General features: G+C 46.9%; 1 protein-coding gene across 1 annotated transcript; it reads right to left on the minus strand.

Moving 5' to 3' along the window:
* Nucleotides 1-14,138: 14,138 nt before the first annotated feature.
* On the minus strand, nucleotides 14,139-18,907 carry LOC132023743 (transmembrane protein 132B-like). Its single transcript, XM_059409893.1, has 4 exons — nucleotides 18,877-18,907; nucleotides 18,529-18,741; nucleotides 16,248-16,484; nucleotides 14,139-15,338 (listed from the first exon to the last, which is right to left on the minus strand). Exons 1-4 carry the CDS (start codon nucleotides 18,905-18,907, stop codon nucleotides 14,194-14,196), a joined length of 1,626 nt encoding a protein of 541 aa, XP_059265876.1. The 3' UTR covers nucleotides 14,139-14,193.
* Nucleotides 18,908-19,867: the final 960 nt, after the last annotated feature.

The following is a 19,867-nucleotide window of genomic DNA, read 5'->3' on the forward strand; positions in this document are numbered from 1 at the left end:
TATGGTTTGTCTCCCTCCCAATCCCATCTTGTTTCATTTATTCTTCTCCTACCCACTTAAGCCCCCATGTTGCATCACCACTTCCTCATATCAGGGAGATCATATGATAGTTGTCTTTCTCTGCTTGACTTATCTCGCTAAGCATGATACACTCTAGTTCCATCCATGTTGTCGCAAATGGCAAGATTTCATTTCTTTTGATGGCTGCATAGTATTCCATTGTGTATATATACCACATCTTCTTGATCCATTCATCTGTTGATGGACATCTAGGTTCTTTCCATAGTTTGGCTATTGTGGACATTGCTGCTATAAACATTCGGGTGCACGTGCCCCTTTGGATCACTACGTTTGTATCTTTAGGGTAAATACCCAATAGTGCAATTGCTGGGTCATAGGGTAGCTCTATTTTCAACATTTTGAGGAACCTCCATGCTGTTTTCCAGAGTGGCTGCACCAGCTTGCATTCCCACCAACAGTGTGGGAGGGTTCCCCTTTCTCCGCATCCTCGCCAGCATCTGTCATTTCCTGACTTGTTGATTTTAGCCATTCTGACTGGTGTGAGGTGATATCTCATTGTGGTTTTGATTTGTATTTCCCTGATGCCGAGTGATATGGAGCACTTTTTGACGCTCCCTGGTGGTCTAGTGGTTAGGATTCGGTGCTCTCACCTACACACAGTGTTTTAATAGTGTTTCTTCATCTCGGGTGCATACAAATAAAAAATATTTTAAAAAATCAAGGTGAGTAACCTCAATACTTCCCACCCACAAAAATCTGCTTCATACTCTATTTTTAAACTAGGCTTAGACGTGCAAAAGTATTGATTCTGGTAAATACCCATTTGATCGGTGTTTTCCAAAGTGTGGATTGCCCCCACAAGGGATGGGCGATGCAAATTTAGGTGATGCCCGAAAGCAGTAAGTCTCTTTCCTATTGGGTTTTTCATTTCAGTTCTCTTCCAACAGTCTTTGTCATTACATTGAGAACGTCTCATCGCGAGGATGGAATGTCCTTGCCGTCTCCGGCACCTCTGGTTTTCCTATTCATCAATGCTCAGGCAGACTGAGTATCACCCCCAGCACCCCGGGGGAGCCTCAGAATCTAAGTAGAAATGGACACTCCGTGTACCGGTTGGAATGGGTAGCCACAAGGAGCAGCTGAATGAACAGATGACAATTAGCTCACACGGCAGGTGGTCTGGGGGAGCACGGGTTCCGGGGTCCTAAGTCTGAGCCTGCGCCCACTTTCTGGCTTTTCTTCCTTGGACACCTGGTGTCTGGGCTTCACACATGAAATGCTTACATGTCAAGAAAAAAAGAAAAGAAAAAAAGAAAAAAAAAGAAAAGATTCTTTTCTTTTTTGAAAAGCTCTGGTTTTCTTTCTGGGCTTCACACATGAAATGCTTACATGTCAAGAAAAAAAGAAAAGAAAAAAAGAAAAAAAAAGAGTCTTTTCTTTTTGAAAAGCTCTGATTTTCTTTCTGGGCTTCACACATGAAATGCTTACCTGTCAAGAAAAAAAGAAAAGGAAAAAAAGAAGATTCTTTTCTTTTTGAAAAGCTCTGGTGTTCTTTCCGGAAAGGTTTTTTTTTTTTTTTCCTTCCCTTTTTCGTTTTATCTATTTTGTTTCACTTTCGTTTATTTGCTTCCCAAGAAGTTGCACCCCTGACTTCCCTTTGTGCCTCTCTGGCCTCTGGAGGGTCCCACATGCACAGACCAATCACAGGTAAGGCAGGAGATGGTACCTGTCTGGCCCAGGTGCACGGCTTCCTTCGTCAGGACTGGGGGTCGGACTTCTGGCCCTAGGTTCCAAACTGGGATTGGTTGGCAGAGAAAGAGGAAAAAAAAAACTTTTGTTTGGCAATGGATAGAATGGGCCACATTGATTATCTGTTCTACCTTTTTCTGTTTAACCCCCACTTACAACAGCCACAAAAAACAGAAACCCTGGGGGTGAGCTGAAGCCCTACAGTGTAGAAAGGAAAGGGGGTGTAAGGGGGTGTGTGAAGGAGGGGCATGACAAAGGTCTCGATGTGACTCTTGAATGACTGACGCTTGGGAGATGTGTGCGTGTATATAATTATATTTTACAGGTACTTAATGCAAGGTTAGAGAATTAGAGTGATCCCAAGACCTAAGAGGGTCGGTAAGATAAGACTTAGGACTTTTCTTCGTTTATATCCTGTTTTTGCCAGAAAGATGCTCCATCCATCCCATGTGGAGAAGAACGTCTTCATCCTCGGCATCCCTCGTTGTATCTGAAGTGGTAATCAGGATGCGGAGAGCAGCAGTGAGGCTGTCCCCTGGGGAAGAAGATCCCACAGGTGCGTATCCTTCCAGGTGGGAGGGGCTGGCCCGACCGGTCCCTCTCCACCTTCCCATTTATTTTCCTCTTCCTGGATTTCAGGGTGTATGCCAAAAACTCTAAACCTGTCGTTCTAGAAGAGCTGACAAGTCTTGGGTCAGGCGCACTGGGACCAAGTGCCAACTAGTGAAAACAAAGTCAAATTTCCCATTTTATGGATTTATATGTCCCTCCTTTTTGAGGAAAACTCTGCTAAGGATTTAAATCGTGGGGTGCCTGGGTGGCTCACTTGTTAAGCATCTGCCTTCGGCTCAGGTCATGATCCCAGGGTCCTGGGATCGAGTCCCACATCAGGCTCCCTTCTTGGCAAGAAGCCTGCTTCTCCCTCTCCCACTCCCCCTGCTTGTGTTCCCTCTCTCGCTGTGTCTCTCTCTGTCAAATAAATAAATAAAGCTTTAAAAAATACAAAAATAATTCAAATCACAAGTACAGTGCAATTTCACACCACTCTAACTGAAGAAACATGAATTCCCATTAGTTTCAATTTGAATTATTAGATTTGAGATGAAATGTAATTATTGTCGATAGGGTACCCACAGTATTTCAAAGAAGGTTGAAAAGCATTAAACTCAAATTTTATTTTTTCTAGACCTTTTTAATGACTAGAAAAGACCATGGTGACACAATCTTATCAGAAAATAAATGTGGGCCTGTTTATTCACCCCTTGGAAGAAGTTGTGATATTTCTGTATTTTTGTCATTTTATACTATTTTAGGCACCTTTTCATTGGTTACCAGATATTTTCTTAATTTATAACTCTTACTTGTCTAAATTACTAAGAATTTCAAATTAAGGGTATTTGAATTAGTGAGGTCTGTAGGTCAAAGGATTTAGAGCAGAGGATGATTTCATCAAATCTAAAAACATATAGAAGTCTCTCAACTGCCTGTCCCCAGCTACTCTACTTCCCAATTTTGGTGACAGAATTCCCTATCTGCAGAGTCTTTCTGACCTCCTTTGTCAATGGCATGTGACTGAATCCTTGCCAAAATTACCAGAGAGGGAGTCTGGTGGGGGGAGCCTGAAATAACTTCTATACTGACATTTTTCATTAATGACAGAGACACCTGAGTTTGTCCTGCTTTTAAACATGGTCGTAATAGGATGTGATGTTAGGAGCTCTGACAGCCATTTTGGGGCATGAGGTGACAAAGGAGCCAATAGACTAAAGAAACTGGAGTGGAAGGATGGAGAAGTCCTGGGCATCTGAAGACATCTGAGAGCTTCTGAACCAGCTTTAGACATCCTGTTCTGTGAAATAATAAAACCCTGTTTTGTAAATCCTTCTACTTGAGTGTTAGTTGTTGGGCAAAGAATCAAAGTTGCATTGGATAATTCCCAATGAACCTGAGATTCTGATGGTGAAATTCTAGAAATATGTAGGTGAATCTATTTTACATAGATAAAGAGCATATTCTGAGCTCCCATGTAGCTTTTCCAGAAGTCATTAAGAAGAAGAAGAAGAAGAAGACGATGATGACGACATGAACAGGACAGTGCATTTCTTATTGCTTTATCATGAAATTGACCTTAGCACCACTGCCCTCTCCTTACTGGCACCAATGCCAAACACTTCGTCCATGCACATGTTAAGACTTGACTTACTTCATGATGTAAACTCAGCAAAGTATACAGACCCGTCCATGCCTCTATTCAGCATTTCAGAGTCCTGAGGTGACTGTGTGAGGCAGACAGTTTTAATAAAGAGAGATCGCTAAGTGCAGTCAAAGCCATAGGGATGTAGAACTGAATTATGGGGTCAAAGAATATGCCTTATTTTCTATTTCCAGTGGAAAACACTACCCAATAGCACTTCCCGAACTTCTTGTAAGAAAAATATAAAAAGTACATTTCTTTTTGTCAGCTTGATAAGTGACCATGTAAAAATCCCCTAACTCCCCTCGCAGACAAATATGAAAATTATTTTCCAGTTCAGATATGTTTATTCTTCCTTTAAAAAAAAATCCTATCTCCCCTAAATAGTTTCTATGATTTTACTGGGCCTATAAAAAGTAATGATTTTATTAAACTGTAAGACCATGGCAGATGGAGAAACTATAATTTAGAGAGATTAAATGAGCTGAATTTTATATGCCTGTAGCATTTAAGGCATTGAAAAATAACAAAATAATTAGAAAACGATGCATTGTGGACACCAGGCTATTTCTCAGCTGAACGGCTAATAATCACTCCTCACAAGGCTCCAGATGTGCGTGTTTCCTCTAATAATGGGGAGTTAAAAATAACATTTCTAATTCCTCCCCCAAATGATGATCAGCTGTCCCATGCTGCCAAGCACTCCGCAAGGGGGAACATTGTCGGGTGTCTTGAAGCAGCTCGACAATAAATAAATAAGCATGTTCATCACATTATTCAAATGCAGTCTTAATTACTTGCTCCGAACTTTTCCAAACGGGCTCCTGGGTGTTCAGTCTTCCAGCTCACGACATCATGCTAAATGGACAGCCACTGCAAGTGATGCTGGTTGAATATTTACTAGAGCTGGGTCTTTGCTGCATTCCACGTCTTGGGGTCTGCGAGCCCAGCCCAGCTCCCAACTCACCTGAAAACCCAGCGCCTCTCCTGGACCCTCCATCTCTGTGGGGTGAGAAGCATGATGAGGGTTCTCGTTTCTAGTGCCCAAGGGACTAACTTACAGTTTGCTTTCCACGTGTGGCGATGACCACAGCCTTACTCCGGCCAGAGCTCTGGAAGGATGCAGGGAAAGATGGCCAGTGAGTAGTCCCCTGCACTCTGTGTCAGAGGGGAGTGTGTCCCGCGGACTGTGTCACAGTCCCAGGGGCAGAGATGAGTTCATGACTTGGGGCTTGGGGAATGAGCCATGGGAAGCGAGGGAGTGTGGAATCTCAGTTCTGGTTCTTCTGCCAGAGCCCTTGGCTGGTGGGCCATTTCTAACTGCCCGGGTTCCCATCCGGAGAACAAAATACTGATACGCTGACCTAACTGTTTCCACAGCTTTTGAAGAATCAAAGGGACCGTGGGAAAGCATCTCACAAGATAACCTGCAGGTTGAAGTCAACGTCTGCCTGTGACCAGGTCCTCTTCCTTGTGGCTTCGGTGGCCTCGGGACCGGGGAGACAGAGGCCAAACCTTGCACGGCACTCGGACACCCTGGGGTCACAATGGATGAGAGAAGAGAACACCGTAATGATGTCCTCACGGGGACGCTGTCCACAGCACGGTATCTATTCGGAGCCCAGCCATCCCCTGATGCCACGTGTGACGGACAAGCATGCACCCTGCTTGTGACGGGGGACCGCCACCCAAGTATGTATCTCCACAGGCTCGTTCAAATTTCTGCGGAGAAGACAACGCCCCCCTGACCCTCCGTGAATTCGCTCTTCCCTTCAGGTTGACATAATAAACCACTGTGTACTGAAGAATTAACTTTGTCCACAGTGAGGTCTGTCCTTTACCTCGGCTCCTGGTGCGGGGCGCGGGGGACCCCCTAAATCCTTCCCATTTCCTCTGGATGACCCTGTCTTTGTAGTGCATCTGGGCCCCTTAGATCACACCTGCTAGTTTATGCAAATCAGATGAAAGGGCGGGGCGGGGCCAGGCCAGAAGGACCAACCAGCTGCTGAGAGGTGGGGGGATGTGAGCCCAGTGACGTCAGCCCCGCCTCCAGCGAGGGCCAGGTGGAAGTCGAGTTCAAGCGCACAGTCCTGGTTGGGTGGTTCCTACCTGTGCATTGACGCCCCCACACAGGCTCTGATGCAAAGCGCAGGTGAATCTCCTTGTTGGCGATGCTCCGCGTGTGTCGTCCCACGCCGCAGCTGGGAAGCGTGTGCTGTCCCGGACTCCGCAGCGAGAGGTCGGCAGGAGCTGCACGTCAGGACCCCTCCCCACGCGCCCTAGGCGCCCAGAACCAATCCACTGCGCTGAGACTGTGGCTGAGCACGGAGCTGGCGTGTGCATCAGTGTGTGGGGTTTAAACAGTGATCACAGACAGAAGCAAATGCTGTCTCCATGAACGTGCCACTTGTCCCTTTTCTGCCAACAGCATGGATCATCTATGAAATATTAAGTGTCTTTCCCTGGGTTTGATCGTTTCTGCGTTAATTGGTCCTCCACTCCCATCGCGGTCCCCGCTGTGTCTTGCGGGTGCGCCTACCTCGCAGGTGGCAAGGCTCCCCGCTCCAGCCGCCCCCCCCCCAACTGCCACATTACCCACTGGGAGTGGCGGACCTTTAATTTGCTTTTGGAATTCCAGAAGTGGTCTGCAGTATACCTCCAGGAGTCCTAGACAAGGCTCTCTGTGGAGGATGAGTCTTTTAAAGGGTGTGGAGAGAAACCAGCACAGGCCATAGAGTGGTGGTCCCGTGTCCTGTGTCACGAAGGAGCACCTGAGTCCATCCACAAGCAAACCCTGGCTTTTCTCAGCACATGTTTGGAAGCTGCAGCTTTGCCCAACCCAGCGTCTGGGGGGCTGCTGTGGGGGGCAGGACCAGCTCCATTGCACAGATGTGCAGGTAAAGATCTTCAAAACGGAAGAAAGAGCTAAAAGGCCAGGTAGTTGGGGGGGGGGGGTGGACACAGCCACCAGCTCTGGTCCACCCGGACCCACCCACACTATTCTCAGATGGGACACGCCCACCCCAGTGTCAAGAAGCCCTGGAACCCAGAGTCACAAGACATTCTAAAACAGGACTGAAACGGGAAAGAAAAGCCCCCTGTCCGGAGGCAGGAGAGGCATGGGTAATGTCATTTTATAAGCAGCTCCCACACCTGCCCTTTTGGTACATTCACTCATTGGTCAGACTTCCTCATAAAAGGAATGGGTTGTTCCATTCCAGTCTTGCCACACAATACCAGGCTTGCGAGAGACCCCCATTTTTATGTGACTTTGGGCCAAAGAAATAATGGGAGCGGTGGCAAGTCAGGAGTGACCTAAGCCATCCTGAACAAATAAAACACGTTTAAATGGGTAGAGCAGCGAGAGCCTCACACAGAGCCTGGATTTCAAAGTCACACCCACCTCATTATAAGACACAGCTTATCCCAAGGAACAAAAAGGCGGTTTCCACTCTTAGGCTCTGCTGTCTCTACAGAGACATCTGCAGCTAAAATAAAATACACAGATTCCATCTCAACAAATGGCCCAGACTGACCATTAAAACCAGAGTCATTTCTGTGCTTCTCCTAAAACACAGACATTGACTGGCGTTATCCACTGATAACATTCCAGCCTCCCTAAATTGAGAACGTTTATTTTCTCAGTGGAGTTTAAAGCCCATGGATGATTATTTCCTACCTCCTGGTCTCCAGCGAAGGAAGGGTTTATATTAAACTCTTCCCTGTGCTTTCCTCTGTGTTTTAAGATTTCTAAAAACAAACAACACTCCTACCACCATAGTGCACGTTAATTATACAGGTTCAGCAAGAAATCTTCCGTAGGTGCTAAGAACGTCCATACCAGAAAAAAATAAATCTCAAATGCAGTATTTGGAGTTTGCACAGAAACTTCTAAACAAAGTGCTTGTTCCTTTTTGAGTCTCATTGCCAATGTTCTTCCATTCTGGAATGCAGTTATGCTAACCACCATCCTTGCACACTGAGGTCTGGGAGAAACTCTCCGCGGCCGGTGGCTTGGCTCTCCTGCTTTCCATTAGAAAAATGGAAAGCGGATGAGCTATTAGTGAAAGATAATTTTTGATGGTTCTGAAATAATGCTGGGGGAAGAATGGAGTCGGGAATTTGGGAGTGTTCTGATTCATATTCTGCCAGGTCTGTTGAGGGGGGCAGGCATGAGGCTTCACAGACTCTTCCTCAAAGACCCTCCCCTGCCCGTGCCCATTTACCCGTGGGCTCCTGTGGGGCGCAGAGGAAGAGCAGGCTTGGCTGAGGGGACTTATTAAGACCCATCCAGTGACACAAGCCCTGGGTTCCCAGGGAGATCTCTCTTTTCATCCTGACCGTGGCCAGGGTGACACGGTCAGTTTCAAAAGGGGCACATATGGCGGAGAGACCTTGGCAAGGGCACCCACCGTTTTTTCAGCTGGATGGCTGGACCCGTCTTCAAAGATCTGACCAGAATCCCCAGCTCTCTCACATTCTTCTTATGCCTCTAAGTGCTCTGTCTGCCTGGCAGCATCGGCTTCCTGGGATCTTGGACCTATGCCCTGCCCCGTCACAGACACAGACACATGCCGAGGCATGTGCATGCACAGGCAGAGATGCATATAAACACAGGCACACACACAGCACACACGAGCAACCACATGCACATAGTCACACACGTGAACAACTACAAGCACACACGCAAACATGTACACAAACACCCCCAAACACATGCAGAGCACACAGTACACAAACTATGCACACATGTGTACACATACATGAACATACATGTACATGCATGCATCCGAGACGATCACAAATACAGTTCAAAAGGGGAACAGAGAGAACCATCTCACTGACCCCAAACGGCCCCTGCATCTGGGGTTTAGCTCGGTTTGGTCCAAGACAGATGTGGAAAGCAGCCGCCCCTCTTCCTGCCCTTGGCACCCTGGGTCATCTAGCTACCGAAAACCTCTCTGGGTGGCTGCAGGAGTGAATAAAATGTTGTGTTTTTTTTTAAAGATTTTATTTATTTGAGAGTGAACGAAAGCCCGGGCACAAGCAGGGGAGCAGCAGAGAGGGAGGGAGAAGCAGACTCCCCACGGAGCAGGAAGCCTGACGTGGGGCTCAATCCCAGGACCCCGGAATCATGACCTGAGCCAAAGGCAGACATTTCATGGACTTAGCCACCCAAGAGCCCCAAATAAAATACTTCCTAAAGATGAAATTTCCTAGTGTTTTTAAGAGTTTTAGTTCATGCTTACTATTTCTGATTTGCAAAGAAAATCACCAATTGTTTAGATGGGAACCCTGTCACATCCTAGGGATGTTTATTTGTGCCTTGATGCCAACTACTGGATGACCAGACGTGTAGGACCAGTTTACTGACCTCAGACAACCTGCATCCATCCGATGTGGTCCGTCCTGTTTGCCGAAGCCCTGAAGCGGGGGGGGGGGACCTGGGTAGGCGGACAGCCCTGCGGGGAACGTGAGGACTCCCAGGAACCTGGTCTGGACATCAGCAGAGGCAGCAAACCCAGCTACTTCCCTCCACGCAGGTCTGAGCCTGACCAGCAACGTCTTCTACTGAGCCCTGACTTCATCCCAGAGCACGACTCCAAAGTCAATAGGGGAGAGTCACTCCCCTTCCCCATCCTTTTCAACTGGCATTCTTTGTAGACGATGGACAGATGCCTGCTATTCGTCAGGGAGTGCTTGGACTGGGGGGTGGCCGTTTAGCTCAGAATGCACTCGTGCCACGTTTACAGGGACAGAGAAGTGGGTCGAGGCTTTTGAGTGGAGAAAAAAAACAGTTTCACTACCATTTTGAGATGCAGTGCAGTGTCCCTCCGTCCCCGTTGTTGGATGGGGTCGGCCCCTGACGGCCTTACCTGCGCTCCCACCCCCACAACCTGCTGGTGAAAGGGAGTGAAACCAGCATTCCTCCCAAAACACACAGAGAGCAGACTTCTACGTTACCTAACGTCACAGTAAAACTCAGCCACTGAAGTGGCATTGAAGCCAATAACGCATCATTCCGCTCGCCTCGATGCTGGTTCCCAGGTGTTCTGGAGAGACGTAAGGGTGGTTTCAGTCTGGATTGACCTGGTCCGTTTGCAAAATGAAAGTGAGGCAGCCAATTTCTCTCCGTACACATGGTGTTTCCGGGGGCTGCTGGGTGCTGTTTACCCCCAGGGAAAACGTCAAGTGTCTTCTGTTCTTAATCTCTCCCGAACTTAGTCTGTGGATTGCAACTCCACTGTCTCTTCCCCATAGCCCCCTCCCCATAGTCTGGTCTCCAAAACAGCGTCCCTATCTAGACCAAGGGGACAGACCCCTTGCATGCACAGTGTTCTAGGTGGTCCTCTCTCTGCACCTTCTACACCTTCAAGAATGCCCAACACTGGGCTGCTCTCAAGATGAATTAACCAGAATTAACCCAAACCACACCATCCTGGAGTACCGGAAGGCATCTAATCTATACCACGCTTTGGATGGAATTGTTTCTTCAGACCCACAATTCGAGTATCTCTACCACTAAAATCCTGCTCAATTTAGGCAAACAACATAGGACCCCAGAGAGGCGCATCCCGGAAGTCATCATTCATGTCCATTTTCCACGCTGGGTTAGGCAATGTCTGTTATGCGGATGGGAAACAAGAGTGAAGATAACCCATGGCTTCTAATTAGCAAGAAACTTTCGGAGCCGATACAATGCCAGGGAAATCGTATTAACTTGATGAGTGTTGATGCCAAAGTTCAGGGACATTGAGTCCCTGTGGTTTCAAACCAAAATGTTTATGCTTTTGCTTCTTAGCAAATATGACAGCCCCCACAGACATAGGAGAGAGAGGGGCAGTTTGGAATGGGGGATCCCAGCCCCCGTCCAATTTTTGGCTTTATGGTTACCGGGTTTTAGCAGAAGCAGCAGATGTGACTGCCCAGGAGCGACTGTGTCTCACTGAGCGTCGGCACATCATCTCTCTCCACAAAGTCCTTTTCAGGGGTGGCTCCGTTCCCAGTTCCGATGGCCAGCGCTGTCACGTGTCCACATTCCGAGTCTGCCCTGCACCAAGCCAAGCCCGCTGTTCAGGCTGCTTGCAGCAGGATCCTCCCCTGTGAGCTGACATCCCCTGGCTCTCCACCCACCATGCAAACCCCTGCTCCCCAACCCAACAGTCCCCTTTCCAGGGGACATGCCTGGCTGACTGTGCATGACTCATCCAGTAACTTCAGTGTAGACGCTCCTATTTCAGAAGCGAATTCCCGTTACGCTGGAGCCAAATGTCAGGGATCCAAATGGAGATAAGATAACTTGGAGAAGGCGCAGACTTCATTAGAATAATGATGTTAGGATTAGCATATACTTCTCTCCACAGGCACCATGGGGCCACCTCCTTTGCAGAAAACCCCGCAAAAGACACACAATTACCCCCAGGCTAACAAAGAAGCTCTTCCAACAAGTGTAAATCTTTTAAAATAATCTTTGTTGTTTTTGTGACTGGTTACTTCTGACCATTTTATTTTTTTTCTTTATACATACGTATGCTTTCTACATAGTTTACAACAGACACCTATGTCCTTGACAATCCTGGAGACAATGCCTTAGAGGCACAATGCCCACAGTGCAGCGTCTTTTAATTTTACATCAAATGACTCTGGGCTGGCTCCTGGCTTCATTCTCCAAGCTTTGCCAGCCTCAGTTCTCAAGCCCAGTAATAGCATGTAGAAGACTCAGAACTCCAGCTCCTGGGGACAGGCTCAGTGATGTGTCCCCGTTTATAAACACTCAGGCATGCTACAGACAAGGCATACAGGAAGATCACAGTGGGAGCTGGTGTAGACGGCCCCTCCGGGGGAAGAAGGTACAGACAGGGTCACAGAGCCACCTGAGATCACTCTGCAGGAACTTTCCACTCCTGCTCCTGTGGACCCTGTTTCTTAGAATTGGTCTTTAGATATGCAAGTCTACCCTTGCTGGCCTGTGAGCTCGCTATGAGCACAACCAGGATGCAAGACTCGACCAAGGGAAGCAAATGGGACAAGACACTGTCCTCCCCATGGATAAGAGAGCAAAGGCGGGAGAGAGAACTGGGTTAAGATAAGAGGGTTGCATCTGAAAGGCAGTGTCAGAATAATAGCAGCATTTCTGAAGCAGCCATTCTCTGCTGGGTGCTGGCCTAAACTCCTTCTTTCATATTGAAATTTGTATGACAAAATAATTTGAAACCATAGAATAATAATGAGGTGCCAAACCGGAAGGGCCACAGGAATTTAAGATGCTAGCTTTGTCATTTTCGCTTACGATCTGCCTCTTTTAAAGAAATAAAACACTACAGATTCAGCTGAAAAGTAAAAAAAAAAAAAAAATTAAAAATCTGTATTCCTGCCTTCCACCCTTGGACCACTGCTACCATTCACTTCTCTTGTATGGAAGCAGCAACGTTGTTGTTGCTATTATTTTGAACAGATTGTTATCTGTTACATCAATGAAGAGTAAGACAAATTAGAATTTTTATTATACCTTCCAAGGAGTTTGTTTCTTGGAGATAAATGGCTTAGCCGACTAAGAAGGGCTAGTCTAGCCCCAAATCCAAATAAGAAGCTATTTCATCTTAATAAATAAAAATTGTACTTAATCTTCCTACCCTTAAGTTCTTTTACTTCAGACCATTTCCTCTGGTTCCTCCGATACCATTTTATAAGTTATACAAGAATCGTGCAATATGAGACTTCTTTCCTCATTCCTGATCCAGAGCCGCCATGTTTTTCCTAACAATAGCTTGATCTTGGAATAGCTGTTTGCTTTTGTGATGTGTGTGTGTGTGTGCACCCGTGGTGTGTGTGTGTGTGTGTGTGTGCACGCACGTGCACGTGTACCCCCCCCCCCCCCTTATTCACATCCCTCCTCTGGACATCCTGTGAGTGTTTTGTCTCTACCACAAAAGCAATTTTGAATATCTTCCTGGTCATCGGGTGGATGGACGTCTACAGACTGTTAGATTGGACTATCATTCTGCTTATCTCTTTTTACCCTTAATCACACAAATGGCAAGCTTCATCTGCAACTGTTTCCTTGGCAACTCCTTTTCTGTACACATAAATACTATTTTTAGAGTTCAGATTGGGTGCAAAAAATTATTGCTCATACAGCGCTTTCATAAATACAGCCCAAAGTAGTTTGAGAGATTGGAACCCCCAAGAAGTGAGCCCCATCAGTCCCCCATGAAGTTACCACGGTCAGAGGAAACAAAATAAATGTGTTGGTGATGTCAACATTTCCCCAGAATTCATGTGAAAAAGAAAACTTCATGTACAACTTATTTGTTAAATAGCACTCCTTTATTGACACTCTTATATTCAGTAAAACCTCTTGTCCAATTCAGATACAAGACATTTCAACAAGGAAAACCAGGACGGATAAAGTACGAGTATGAATTTACATACTGCCCTGAACAGTGAAGTGACGACAGGTGGAGAAAACTGACATCCAGCATGGACACTCAGTAAACGGCAAGACATGACAGAGCCTGGGCTATAAAACTTGTACAACAATCAACAGATCTTGAAGACAGGACTAGTTTTTTTTTGTTGTTGTTGTTTGTTTGTTTTTTTCCTTGATAATGTTTGCAAAAGGACTCCAGAAGCCAGAGAAATTAGTTTCCATACACACGCAGGGCAGGGAGTAGGGTGAGGGGAATGAGGAGCTGAGAGCACAGAATTTAATGAGACATTCCCTGTTACTATTGTGCAGTGCACGCCCCTGGCACCCAGCTGCACCTTTGCATACATACACCAAGAGTAGTACTCACTGCAAATAAGGGTTACATTCAATTATCTTTTGCATATGTCTACCCTCAGGCTGTGCACAAATGATGTCCACTGTGCTTTATGAAGACCCAAGAATAGAAATATCAACTCCCAAATTCTTTCCAACTCCCAGTGGCCATTTGTCCTGAGACAACGGGTAACATCCATGAATTCTAGGCTCCTTACATATCACTGAGCTGGTCCAAGAAATCTGGTAAAATTGTTGTCCCAGGAGGTTCCCAATATCTCCTTGTAATTGACCTAGAGGCAAATCACATCCTGGCTTACAACCCGGCTGCTATTGTTTTCTGGGACTCTGACACCTACTCAGAAACGAAGCTTTGTTAAATCACCCCCTATTGCTGAACAAACTCGCTGCTCCACCGTTCCAAAAGCAGAAGGCATAGAGGTGAATACGAACGTAAGAAAGGAGCTCACATGGGGTCCTGCAGCCTTTCCATGTAGTCTCTGAGGTCCCGGGGGCCCCCCAGCCCCGTGTCCTGACACACCCCCTTGATGTTGTCCTCACTGTCAAACAGGATGGAGTTGGTGTACAGGTCGCCGTCCTCCGGGAGGATGGTGGTGTAGGACGTAAACTTGACTCGCTTCCGCTTTGGGCCCGATGGATTCAGAGGCTCACTTTTCAGATCCTTCTCATAGACATAGTCAGAGGGCCTGAGCAGTTGGCTGTGGAAGGTCTTCTGGGAACCGCCATTGAGAAGGAAGTTCCTCTCCTCGAACTGCAGCCCCCTGTCTATCATGGTCGTGCACTCCTCCAACAGGAGGGTGATGTCCACGGGGTTCTCCAGAAGTTCCACCTCATTCCCAAGCCAGACCCAGTCATGGGAATGGGGGATGTTGCCTTGCTCGCTCATGGCGAATCTTTTGTGTCTGTATTTCCAAGCAAATGCCACACAGTTGATCAAGAAGACCAAAATGGCCAGGCAGAAGACACAGAGCAGAGCGTACATGTCGATCTCCAAGTCAGTCAACCCCCCTGAGGTCACTGTCAGGTCACTGGGATTATTGGGTTCTGGTACTTTCCCTTGAGTGGGGAAGCTTGGGAAGGCGTCTGCGCCACCAGTCTTGAGTGACTTTTTATCCTTTCCTTCCTGGAGAGACCATGGGTTTGTGCTTTTGTCGCTATGTTCTTCATGGCCAACACAGGTGCCATGTTGGAACCACTCCTGATCTGTTCCCTCCTGGTTCCCTTCACGCTTTATGGAATTACTGAGGTGGTCTTTGTATTCCCGACTGATGCCCTCAATGTCGTTGGTACCTCCTTGGTGCTCATCAATATTTGGTTCAAATCTAACCTTGACATCTCCTTTACCCACGGCAAGAACGCTCTTCCTCTTGGTCTTCTGACAGGGCTCACTAATCATCATTTCTAGTTTAATCAAGGGCTCTTGCCCTTCACCCTGTGCAACCACCTCCAGCCATCTGGACTGAAGGTTTGCCTGGACAGACACCACCATTTCATCCAATGATGACACAGTAACTGAAAAATCCTTGGGGTCATAAATGTCTAAGGGTATCACCAAACCATCACTGACCAAAATCCAACAACTAAGAAAAATGAAATTAAAACTTTATGTTACAATTTATTTCCTTCAAATTTGTAAGCACATACACAAATTTATAAACTGCACATGTGGTTTATTATGAGATATGTCTCCAATACCCAGGCGGAGAACAATAAATGTGTTTTAAAATCGGGATTAGTTGCTATCATACATTTAACTGGCAAAAATAATGGGTTGTAACTGCACTGGTGTGAGGAGCAAATTTGTTTACCGTAGTCCTGGGTATATTAACTTAGTGAATGTCATATAACGGAATTCAACTTTGAATTTTCTGAAGAGTTTGAAAGATCACAGGATGCTTCTGAATCGATTTCAGGTGCAGCTAATCATGCTACTGTTCAAGATAAATATCACTCCAGGCATCTTTTATTAGAAAGACATGCTCATTTGAAGTATCTGAGAAAAGATGTATTATGGGGACTGGCATGCTTGAAGGACACAATGACCTTGGTATAATTCAATGGATTTGCTATAAGTTTAGAAATGGAGCAGAGGTTTAAAGTTGTCCATAATTAATATATTAATAATTAATATAAAACAACAGATGTCTGGTACCTATTAGCCATACTTCTTTAAATAATAGAAATAGAATTTGCAAGTACCGATTATTACCTGTTTTGGAAAGGAGAAGACATGATCCTTCGGTCATGGTCTACCAAGAGCCCCCCATCACACATAACCCACTGCAGAGTGGTATTGGGACGCATGGTTAGTGTGTGAAATATCTAAGAGGACAATCTCCTCATAGTACTGAGCACTTTTCTCAGACACAGACAGACTGGAGAGAAAACAGAGTTTCTAGGGTCTCCTCTCCTAGCTGCGAGTGCTCTATTGATCTTCTCCGCAGACGTGAGAGGGAGGGAGGTGATCTCGAATGACCCGGACTCAAGGATTCTGGAATCCCACCTGCTGTGGAGTCTGGAGAACGTCCTGGGCCAACACCGCCGAGACGATGGCTCTTTTGTCCTCTCTGTGAGGCTGCCGGGCAAGCGACAAGCCGGCCACCAGCTGCACGCACAGGTCTGCGATGGTGACGCCATCATCCAGCACGATCACCGTCTTCTCGGTCAGGATGGAGTCGGATAGCAGCAAGAGCACCTTCAAAGGAAGCGAGAAAGCTCCAGGGTCAGTCGCACACATCAGTAATGAGAAAAAAAAGGAAAGAAAATGGTTAAATGCCTACCAAAAGGAATGGGGCTCTGTAAGCAGGTCATTTGTTTGCCAACCTCCTTGAAACCCCAAAGTGTGCTCCCAGTGCTAAATGAAAGCTTCAGAAAGTAGGAACTAGCTCAGATCCAAAAAAAAAAAAAAAAAAAACCAGGAACCTACCTTTCCCTTTATCTAGCTGCGGTGACAGATACAGGGGAAGTCAGCTGCCACATTAGCAGGAAACATTCCTCCCAGGGACAAGCTATTGCTAAAGTGTCATAATAACCCTTTTATTTGGGGGACTGCTACCCTTTTACCCCCCGAGAAACACTGTTGTCTTAAATCCAAGATTATCAGAAACCTTGCTCTTTGAAATCCCGCCGTCAGGCAGAATGAACTTCCCTCTCTTGCCTTGAGGACCTAAGTCACTTTGACACAGAGAAGCAGATCTGATTTCTAACTCCGATGCGGGATTTCAGATAACGCAACATCCCCCATGTGTGTGAGTTATGTGTCTCACGAGCAAGCAGGACCTTGGGTCCACAGCACGGTCCAGACGGATGCCGGCAGCTCAGCTGCCCACAGTGTGCTTCCCACTAGTCTTACCTGTCCTCAGCCTTTGCTGGCTTCCCATCAGACCTATCTCTTTTCCTCCGCATGGGGTCTCTCTAGGAGCAATAAGTCGACAAACCTGACTTTCGTCAGACAATAGATTTGCACCCGATGGTCTTAGGACAGATGATCTAGGACTAGGACAACTGGCTGAAAAACAGATGGTTTAGAAGAGCATTTTTAAATGTTTTATCACACACCCTCCATTAAAAAACAAGGAACTATAGGGGCAGCTGGGCCCCTCAGTGGGTTAAAGCGTCTGCCTTTGGCTCAGGTCATGATCTCTGGGTCCTGGAATCGAGCCCCACATGGGGCTCTCTGTTCAGCAGGGAGCCTGCCCCCCCCTCCGCCTACTTATGATCTCTCTCTCTGTGTCAAATAAATAAAATCTTTTAAAAAAGGAACTATAAATAGACCCACCTAATATATTTTGCTTCCTTTGATTTATACAATATTAGTCATTTGTTTTCTTCAAAGAGCTTGATTTAATTTAGTGGTAATTCCCCCCAAATTAAAGAATATTATCTCCCTGTTGGTGCTGGCCCATTAGAGCATAGAAAATGTAACAGTTTCCTCAAAACTGGTAGTTATATTTTGACAACCTTTTTTTACTAAAAATATTTAGAGAAATGGTGTCTTGCCTTCTTCCCTTGCTTAATTTTTGCTCTTTGAGTAGATGTTTATAACGTAATAATTATAGATCCTTGTAGCATCATTGAGTTTGCTGGGGAAAATCCAGCACAAAAAGGAATCTTAATGGCTTTTAAAAGTCATTTCGGCTCATAAAACATCAATTTGCAACCAGAGGGATTCAGACCTGGACTAATGTCGTATCAATAGAGCAGCTTGTGCAAAAATCACATTTGGGTGAGTCCTAAATTGGGACGTGACAAGGAATATTTAAACACTTTGTAAAGATAATCTGTTCTATAATCTCTTCACCGCCCTCCTGTTAAAATTAACTAAGAAATATTTTCAATCATCCTCTAAGAAAAGAGAAAGCATGACACTGGGGAACTCTGTGCATGTAAATAGCTACGAGAAACAAAACGTGGCCAGATGTTGGCCAGACGTCGCCGAGTGCCCTGGGATTGAGAGCTACTAATACCAAGGATGTAAGGTTGCTTTTGTTGTGTGTCTTGATGTAGCATCCTCTGGGGAAAGGGTGCGAATCCGGTCTCGAGAGCATCTCTAATTTGCAGAAGCTTCTCTGTGGTTAGACATGAGTTTCTGAATGTGCGGTGTCCAGGCTGATGAGTTCTGTGTATTGAGTTCACGACTCCCTCCCACGTACAGACAACCCGCTTGCACAGAACCGACTCACACTAACGTATCTGGACACAAGCAAAGAGTGGGCTGAGAATTTGGGGAAAGCATCAAGCGGTGCATGAAACCGGCGGCACCATCCCCAGCTCCTATCCGGGATCCTGCCTCCCTGGAGCTGCATGAATCTGGGCTCCTCCACCTTCATGAACTCGGCCATGAGGTCCTTGGTGTCCAGCTGCCAGTCGGGGCCCAGCATGGAGCTCAGCTGACTCACCACGGGTGCCACGGCTACAACCTGGGTGAGGACGCACACCATGGCGCGCTGGTACTGCAGGGAGCACCCCTTGTCCCTCTTCTCCTTGTGCACCCCTTGGTGGGCCGTGGCCACAAACCAGAATGAGCCTACTTTTCATCAGGGTGTTTTATCCTCAATTTTCCAGCAACCATGGGGCTGTGGTCATGAAATGACAGGACCCAGCTCCTCGCCTGGTCAAATGTGTGTACCCGCAGGTGCACTGATGACACCTGCAGCCATCGGGCATGTAGGGTGTTTCCCCGGTGCCAGATCTGTGGCTTCCCGCCCAGAATTCAGGAATCAAAGACGTTGTCTCTTGCCTTCAATGTATTTTCCCTCAAGTGGCAGATGTAGGCAGCAGGAGGATGAGGAGGGAGGTTTGCTGCATGGTGGAATCGCCCTGGGGTGATCCCGTGGTCCCCTCTTGGTTCACAGCAATGTAGTCAGAGTGTCTAAGGGTTGGAGCCAGGAATCCACATATTTCAAAGAACCCCAGTGATTCCCAGGGGCAGCAGTTTGGGAACCAGTAGTTTGAGCTCAAAAATACATGCAAACTAGCCTCACGCCCCCCCCCCCCAACTCAGACAAGGGACGTGAGTGCCCTGATCCTTATTCTCCTCCCCTGGGAAATCGGGGCTGCCCACCTCTGCTGAGGTTGTCGCAGAATGAGGAAGGGCACGGCCCCCGTTGACCTGAAGTTGGCACCTGACGCTCAGGAGGGGTAGAATTTGAGAGTGACTGTGTTATCAACGTGGTGAGGACAGGTGCTAGGGGAGATCCCGGCGGAGTTCAGCTCCGGGAGGCAGGGAGCCAGGATGGTTCCTGCACCTGTGTGGTTGGAAGGGGCTCCTTAGGAATACACGACACCCATCCCACCTTTATGATTCCCCACTGAGGACAACTATTACAACAAAAGATGCTCGAAATTGCTCCTCCCGCTTAGAAAACCCCGAGGGTTTGGGGAGCCCGTGAGCCAGGAACCACAGACAAAGACCCACATGCATATTTCTTAATAGTGCACTGTGTCACAGGCAGTGTCCAGAGTGGCATCGGCTCTTGGGGGAACATCAGCGGCCACCATCACTCCTGTCACTTTGCACATTTACCGGGTTTCCAGCCACGGGTCCCCCAGAGCGCCCAGCAACCTTCCGTCCCGGAGCAGGACGCCCTTCTCGTCTACTATTGAAATCCGCCCAGCTG

The sequence above is a fragment of the Mustela nigripes genome, chromosome 8 (genome assembly GCF_022355385.1).
Source record: "Mustela nigripes isolate SB6536 chromosome 8, MUSNIG.SB6536, whole genome shotgun sequence".
NCBI classification, from domain to species: domain Eukaryota; kingdom Metazoa; phylum Chordata; class Mammalia; order Carnivora; family Mustelidae; genus Mustela; species Mustela nigripes.